The sequence below is a fragment of the Gymnoscopelus braueri genome, assembly GCF_963280865.1.
Source record: "Gymnoscopelus braueri genome assembly, chromosome: 17".
NCBI classification, from domain to species: Eukaryota; Metazoa; Chordata; class Actinopteri; order Myctophiformes; family Myctophidae; genus Gymnoscopelus; species Gymnoscopelus braueri.
Window position 1 is genome coordinate 35,504,847 of NC_137617.1, and position 8,979 is coordinate 35,513,825.

The window sequence follows — 8,979 nt, forward strand, 5'->3', positions numbered from 1 at the left end:
TGCGGCCCCCAACATGGTTTTCAGAAAAGTAAAAACATACTACCTTTTTATTCAAAGTAGCTATTCTTCTTAATAATAAACACAATTTGTAAAGTGATATACTATATGGCAATGACTGAGACAGCAGGTTGGAAAAAGCCAGTGACAGCGGTGTAAGTGAACGCGCGCAAGCGTGCGTGTCCGCAACTGGTCTCGTCCCTCATCAAGTCACCTTTTGCCCAATGCGGTCATCAAATGAGTTTGACACCCCCGAGTCTACACGCTAAAAGTTGTTGACTGCATAATAGGTCATACTGTACATACTGGCACATTAGACACTATTTAAGTATTACAAGAGCATACCGGTGGTCTGGCATGTTCAGCCCATTGGCGACAACTCACGGTATATTTGACATGGAATGAAAATCTACTTGCAGAGACTTGAAACTTGCTTTAGAGATGCGGCAGGTAATCCAACACAGTGAACGTTATTGTGTGGCTGTCTTTTGTCAAAATTGCGTTATTAGACATCCCACATCTCCCAGGAGATCTGCGAGTCTCCCTGAACTTGCCTTAGAGATGCTGCAGGTAATCCAACACAGAGAACTTTATTGTGCGGTTGTCTTTTGTCAAAATTGTGTTACCAGACATCCCACATCTCCCTGGAGATCCGGGAGTCTCCCTGAATATGGGCCCAACTCCCCCGCGATTGATCAAAAATATTCTGCAAATCCCACAGAGGTTACAACCATTGCTTTGTTTATTTTTAATCTACAGGATCTAAGTCATCCTTTCTGGCTGGCTCCTAATTTGGGAATTTAACAAAAGACTAACCCACCCTTAACAAAATAATTGACAGTAATCCACCAATCCGTGCTTAGCAACCATTGCTACAGTAAGTAGTACAACCTCCTCCGACATGGCTGGCTGTAAAGTCACAAAACATGATGTGAAAATGTATCAGAGATGCATAACTTTTTAGGTCTAGTACTCAGAAGAGCACCTGGAGATGTAGCCTCGGAAACCCAGGCTTTTTTTTTTGTTACAAAAGAAAAAAAGCCTGGGGGAGCGATGCAGGAACGATGGTCTTGGACCTTGTTATCTCCTAACCAATCAGAGTGCAGAGGGGCGTCGCTCTAAATTTGGTAACGTCAGCGTGCTCCGTGCACAGGCCGAGGGGGGGAGGGGAGGGGAGGCGGGGACATAGATTGGTGAAGCAATTGGAAGCCACGCACAAATCCAGGCGGCTGTGTTTGGGTCCGCCCTTCAAGACCATGGATTGAGCTCGTAGCCTCAGGCTACTGGAGATGTGACTTGGTGCGCACCAAATAAATGGTCCCGTGCCATTTTGTCAACGGGGGGGATATTCAGCACGTTGCCCACCGGACAGTTTTGTCAACAGGGGGGGGGGGGGGGGGGGGTTTGGGAGGGGCTGCTGCGCGAGAAAAAAGGACGCTCTGCTTCCAAATTCCGCCGATTTTCTTTGTTTTTTTTTCTTTCTCACGCCGTTTGGTGAAGCCTCAAGGTTGGTGCCCTGTGCTGCGCTGCTTTTATCCGCCAGATTGGGACATTCACGGCATATTTTGCACCATTACGGTGCGTTTATCATCGGTGACGAGTGCCTCTAACAGCCGCTGCTGGCTGCGTGCACGCAGCGAGGCAATGCGAGGCGATGCGAGACACTCACACAATCACGTGCAGCATGCGTCCTCTCCCCCTACAATGGCTGTACATGGGGCCGACGCGTGCTTTAGCGTGATTGTGTGAGTGTGGCTTCAGGAAGTAAATTCCTAGCCTCGATCTCCAGGCTTTTATTTTTTAGTTTTGCTAAAAAATAAAAGCTTGGAAATTCCTGTCCCAGCTGTTGGTACGCAAAAGCACCTCGCGTCGTCTGATGTGCCGCGCATTATTTATTTTGGGTGCGCATGCGCACCTGCGCACCAGTTATGTGCACCCCTGGTTATGTTATTTATATACACCCCTGGAAAACCCACCTCTTCAGGAAACACTACCCTGACCCTTCCTCTTTGCCTTGCCTACTTGTTCTCAATTAGTTGTACGAGCTCTTGTTTTTATTGGATCTTGTTTATTCGATACACTTATTTGTTTTAGCTCTTGCTCATTTGATTTTCCCATTTGTCTCATCTGTTTAAGAAATTAGGTAGCTGATATATTGCACTTTTACCTTTTGCTACAGTAGGTACAGTATACTCTTAGTTGCTTGTGCTGTATATTTCCATATGGTTGCTTCACAGGTAGCCTACAGACAGGGGAGCGTATTCAAAGAGGTGGCTGTTGGCCCTGAGTGGGGGTTATCAGCATTGCCTTTTGTTCTACCTGAGAGACAGGAGGTCTGTCTCCATCCCCTTTTCCTGCTTCATACAGGTGCAAATTGAATCAGGGAACTCAGAGGGGGATCTATTGTTTGTCTGGGTGGGTCTAACTTTTGGAGGCTGACCCCCACCCACTTATTCAAAATGTGACCACTGCTATAAAGAACCATACTGAAATGCATCTTGGTGTGTGTGTGCCACTCCAGGCCGTTGGGCTGTGGAGATGGTTGGCTGTTCTATACTGTCTGTACTGTCTGAATAAACTGGAAGCAAAGATACCTCACTAACTAGTGATGACTCCTTCATTCTACAACCATTCATTCTCATCTCTGGGACAACAAACTTAACTGCAATATGGCGTTGTTGACAACTATAAAAGCAATAGAAACCTTTAAGTCTGTGGTCAGTCTGTAGGCTACCTGTGAAGCAACCATATGGAAATATACAGCACTTGTTTTAGAAGAGATTGTACTTAAGACTTCTGGTGATTAGTAGTTTCCTTGCCTACCTATGTTGAATGCACTTTGGATAAAAGCGTCTGCTAAACTGTAACGTAAATAATGTAATGTATATTCCTTTCCCAAAGCCCAAAGAAATATCCCTGAAATTCCCAAGGTTGGGATGTCTGCGTTATCATTCTGTTTTAATGCATGTTAAATTGTGGATTGATTTCAAAAGGTCTAGCAGGAAATAGTCCCCGAAGAGAAGATTTTCAAAAACCGAGAAGTTTTCGTTTTCATGTGAACACGTGAGCGCAGAATAGACGTTGAGTGCCTCGTCATCACGTAGCTCGTGTTTCCAATAACATGGCGCTCCCATTGTAAACGATTAAAAACATACGCTGCACTCAGGAAAAAACATCTTGGTGGACACGGCCCCTAACTGTGTAATGATAAGATCACAATGGAAACAAGTCCCCAGGACTTTTTTGTGTTATCCTTTTAGCCTAAATGTCTAACTGTACCTTGTGCTGTTTACATTTCTGACTAATAAAGTAATCAATCAATCAATCAATGATGTTTAGCCAGCTCTAACTCAACTATTCAGGTAAGATCGGTAGTTTTTTAATACCTTTGGAGAAAATGTCAATGAACGCGACATAAGAAAATCAAGCCACTAAATGGTCTGTTTCTGTATGATTTATGGCCAAAGCTGTGAAAAGATAACATGCACTGATGCTGGTATGGTCCTTTAAGGCATAACTCTGAGAGTGTACAAAATAAATAGAAACAAACGGGACCCGTGAGAAATCATTTGGTTCCATGTACACTCTCAGACCTGTACGGGTCCATTTGGAACCCCCCAAGGAATCCTGAGGGTCCCAGAAACCTACTTCGAGAACCACTGCTTTAAGGGATGTTTTTTAGGAAGGACATCTGCCTTAAAAATACATTATTTAAAAAATGTTATAAGAATTAACCTGCTGATTCAAGATGTATTCCCCCAAAATGAGTTTCAATTACATCAGACCCGTTAGAGTAAAGCAGGGTACAATTACAGTTATTTGTCACAGCAATTGAATGCTTGTCTGTCTATAACAGAGGCAGACAGATGCTCCGAGTGCCCCCATGCACCTGATAGATCTAATGCCTGATTTATACACTACGTTAGCTATCAAAAATAGCCGATCTACATGCATTTTGGTGCCCAACACCAGTGCAAAAGTAAGTATGGATAAATCAGGCTTGAAGATAGTGTGAGTAGATGAGTCATTGCCACAGGTTGTGTGATTAGTGTGAGTATCATGGCTCTGCCTGATGCCAGCACACAATACTTTATGTAATGATAAATGGAAAATGGACTGCATTTATATAGCGCCCGTCTCCAAAGCACTTTAAAATGTATTTCACATTCACCCATTCACACAGCCGACAGTGGAGGAAACCATGCAAAGCACCAACTTGCTCATCGAAAGCAGTTAGGGGTTAAGTCAAGTGTCTTGCTCAAGGACACTTCAACAAGCAGCTAGAAGGAGCCGGGATCCTTCCGATTCCAAGTCAGCCGCTCTACTTCCTGATCCACTGTCATCCACCTTTTTCACTTTCATGGTCATTTACATCTTAACCCCTAAATGTACATTTTAACCCCTATATACATTACCGTGAGTCAGCTACTCTGCATGGCTGTGTCACAACAGTGCGATTGAAAAGCTGGACTTTCCATTGTCGGCAGACTGCTATTTACAACAAACACAGTTTCTCTTTCCCAGACAGATAATGGCCGTCATTCATCACCATCTCCCAAACCGACAACTTTCATCGATTGGCATTAGACTGGGACGGCACAGACATAGGGTTATAGCTACTACCTATGGAGGATCGATCTTTAGGCATGGAGATGGAGAGCAAGTCGTTTTATGGCAGCGAGCTTCCCACAGCTGCAGGCCATAGCCTAACCAGCAGAGACGGAATACAGCAAGGGGCAGGAAACAGATTATCAGCTTCCATCTATGAACAATGCACTAAAAGCACTATGTTTGGGATGATAATGCCATGCGCAGACTGGGTGTTCCTACAACACAGCCCAAGAGCCGAGACAATTGCATGAGTGGAGATGTTTTTTTTCTCTTCAATAATGAAAATACTTTGCTTAGCTACTGTAGTTGCTTAGCAACAAAAAGAAACCTGATTCATATGGTCTATATTATGGCGTATGCGCCTGACACTGCATTTCTGACATTCTGAGGGGGTGTTATATTGTCGGAAAAGGAAGATGGGGCAGAGGCTGCCAAAGTACAAACAACGAGAGTAAAATAAAGAAGACGAAGCATGTAGGGAAAGATTTGATTTGAGTGTATAGAAGGAGCACTCTCTGTCTGGCCCCATGAGGGACAGAACAACAGGTTGGTGAAATTCACCAGCTTCCCGTGGCATTGTCTTGACAAAAACGTGTTTAAAAAACATGCCAAATACGTGACCAGTCACGTCAGATGGTGGACAATTACATAATTACCACCAATATGTGAAACATTTTAAGTTTGACTTGTGACTCATTTAATAAATAACAAAAAATAAACATATGTCTTTGTAGATCCTTGATAAATGATTTGTTGACTATCCGCTAGCCTAGTATCCATTTAGAGTAAACATAGTACATAAATTGAGGTACAAAGCTGACAGAACCTTGTAAAAACTAGGCTACAGGAAGCACAGTCTAAGATGAAAGAGACATCTCTCTCTTCGAAGGTCAGAGCCTTCTCCTTGACGCAGCCCTTTGCCATTTTCCCTCCTACCTTGCTTGTCTGCCTGAGATGAATGCTCAATGCATTAGGTTCAGATGAGACTCTGGGCCTATCTTAAGCATCATTATCAGGCACAGACATTCTTTGTCCTTCTAGGTAGGAGGAAGGATACAACCTTGTTTTATTTTTAATCAACAGTGAAAGTTGAAAAAAAACTTCTAAAAGTACACCAGTTTCATCATGTGAATGCTCAAACCAAAACAAACGACAACGTGTAAATTAAAGGTAGGGCAACAGATAAGGTACAACGTCTGTTATTTACATACTAGTTCATATCTATACAATATCAGTTGCTTTTTGAAAATAAGTGTATAGAATGACTAGGGATTCAAATCCACTGCGGTGCATCCAGCTTGCCGAGCGTGTATGCAAACACAATTGGCCGTGATTGGGGGAGGGAAGCTGGGCGGGGACGGTGATCTTTGTCGCTACACTTAGGCTACTCCTATGGGCTGGCCTGGCACCTGTCAGCGGGTAATGGGAGGTGCTACGTCCTCCCGGTGGGGGATCCTCACTGGTAACTGAGCCACAACAGCAGTGGAAAGCAGGGGGAGGAATTAATTGGCAAAAAATGACTCAATTGAGAGAAAAACTATGTAGAAAAATAATTGGCTGCAGTAGAAAAAACTGAAAAGGTCTCCACAACTGCTGAAAAAGCTGTCCAGGTGGAGGAAGTTCCTAGTTGTAGTGTATTGACTGTACTTGGTATAATATTGGCCAATACATGTACATTGTAAATGTCTTGCATTCAAAAAACAGCTATACTTGCATTGCCCAGGAAGCCTGCACTGTTAACTGTGAAATTAAATGTATATTGATGATATACTGTACGTTTCCTTGTATTTGTTTATATGGAGCTTGGGTTATGTTTACCAGGGTGGACTTCTTCTACTCCTGACATCACAACACGTCATATACTGGATGTTTTCTTGAATGTTGGGGCGGGGTGTATTCAGCTCTTTGAACACCAATTTCATTGGTTTATTATTTGTGAGAATGCCAAATTATAACAAAAGTACCGTTTTTCCACATTATTTAAAATGATCCGTTGTCCTGTCCTTAAGCATTATTCTGAGTGTGTAAAAACTAACACAGGATTTTTTTTTCTGTGTAGAAAATCTGGTGGTGCAGAAGTGAGATTAAATCCACTCATCACACTACCTTAAGTTTAGGGTTATGATATGGCATGAGCGTTGACCGCTACACAATGCTGTCGAGATGCACACTGTTGGCAAAACAATGTCCCTGAGACGTCCAACAATGTTTGACTCGTTGTTGACGCAGCAGCAGCTAGCAGCTGCAGGGCTCGGTGTGTGCCCACAGCCTCTGACTGGCAAAAAAACTATTTCTGACATTGGACGCCTGACAAACGATACTAAAGTTCAGCGGGTCATTACTAGCCTATTGTTTGGAGATACAAGGGGAGGGGGAAAATCTTGTATTATGATATAGTAGCCTACATCACATGAGGTTAAAATATGAAAATGCAATGTTAATGTTTGTGACACCTATTTAAAAAAAAAAACAGGTGGGCCAAATGATAACTTTCCTGATTTTCAATCCAATGAAAAATGTCAGGCGTCTGAGGGTAAGATTAATGACTTAAAAGACATCACAAGACAAGTGCATATGAAAAGTTGATGTGGTTCCAAAGACCTACAGTATAGTGCTACTGATAGCTTTTAGAAAACAAGTCAAAACAGTTCATGTTAATGGGTTAAAGATAAGAATAGTCTGCCGCCAACATGTCATCAATGGAAAAAACTATTTAAACCAAATGTAACTAATGCCAGAGGTATATCTAATTAATATAGGCCTAGAAGATTTAGGCTACCCTCATATAGTCAGCCACAGCAAGGCCAGTTCAAGTAATTTTAGATGAACCAGATAAATATGGAACTAACAACAGGTGTCATTATTGTCATAGCTGCTTTATTTGCAGCTATGGCAATACTACTAGTATTGTAGTACTCTGTATACATATATAATCAATCACTACAGTTCAGGAGCAAAAGTACTCGCATGCAGATTGTATTTGCTACAACATACTGTACAGTAGTAGTCCTCCTGTCATTAAAATAATAAGTTAGCATTTAGATCATGCTTATTTAGAGATAGGCCTATTTTTTCCTGGTTATGTGATCTTACAATATTTCCTAATATTTCACCCATCACAACTCTGCACAGGTCATAATAGATGCAGCTTTAAAATACAGTTATGTGACTTGTTCAGTATGAATGTGTTTCATACAGTATGTGATGAAAACGTACCTTCTTTTTGGAGCCTTTTTTATTACAGTGGCAGCATACGGTCCACAGGTATTTGAGAGTTCTCCACAGAAGAATTATAAAGAGACCCCCAAAGAAAGTGACCATGGACGAGGCGAGGAATGCCCACCACATACGCTGGCCATTGCTGTCACAGGGCACATCTGGTGAAAAGGGGATGATGACATTCATCTTGGCTATGTGGACGGACGAGTCCGGGTTGAATTTATTATCTCTGTTTCTTTGCATTGTAGGCTGGTCTATACAGTGTGAACGATGCCCAGTTGAGAACTAGCATCGAGAAGCTTTGGGGAGCTTCTTCCAGCGCCCCCTGCCAAGCAAGCTTCTTCCAGCGCCCCCTGCCAAGCAGCTCAGCCATATTGTGTCAACCACCTTCCCATCGTTGGCGTTTCCATCTCTCTTTATCAATAAAAAAAAAACCTGAGCTGTCGACACAATGTAGCCAAACTCTCCTTCAAAAACAGAAATCTCAGCAGCTGTCAGCCTGCCTTACGATGCTTCTTCATATCCCAAATTATGCGTAGTTAGTTAATAAGTGCGTTAAAAAAAATCACATAAAGGTTGCAAACTCTTGTGCGCGTATATTAACGATAGTTATCGATGGTCCTGGTTATGTTGTAGTGGAAGATATTACCGATGGAAGGCAAAATGATTGTTATTATTATTATGTCCAACCCGCTGTCATCTGCCTCTCTGACACCAATCGATGCCTCTCTCTCATGAAAAGAGCGCAGCTGTCATAATGATGATGTCCGTTACTTGTGTTGTGCCCCACAAAGCGCACTGTTGAATATAACTCCTCCTGGAATACGACCGAGGCTCCCCGTTTCTTTCATGTAGGCTCGCCCTCCTCCTCCTCCTCCTCTCTTTAAAACGATAATAACTCCTACCAGCTGATCGCGGCTGCCTGCCTGTCAGTTGTGTTTGGAAGAAGATGGCATCGCAGATTTACAGGTGGAGCGGGGGTGGAGCCATCAACAATATCAGACAGATCCCGACGGCGGGTGTTTAGAATGCCCAAAAACGCTCGCCCCAAAACACAGTCGCCCCCGGGAGCAAATCCGGCGGTATTCACCTGGTATTCCTGAACGTAACCTCAGTAAACTATGCCTAAATGTAACCTTATTCCTGAAAGTA

At 42.9% G+C, this 8,979-nt stretch overlaps 1 protein-coding gene across 2 annotated transcripts in view; it reads right to left on the bottom strand.

The window, feature by feature from the left end:
* LOC308103994 (calcium-activated potassium channel subunit alpha-1-like) overlaps positions 1-8,684 on the bottom strand; it is a 142,724-nt gene extending 134,040 nt beyond the window's left edge. For both annotated transcript variants that reach the window (XM_080454235.1, XM_080454236.1), the window contains exon 1: positions 7,825-8,684. In XM_080454235.1, coding sequence (XP_080310361.1) covers positions 7,825-8,070 — 246 coding nt within the window. In that variant the 5' untranslated portion in view covers positions 8,071-8,684. The remainder of the gene's footprint in view (positions 1-7,824) is intronic.
* Positions 8,685-8,979: the final 295 nt, after the last annotated feature.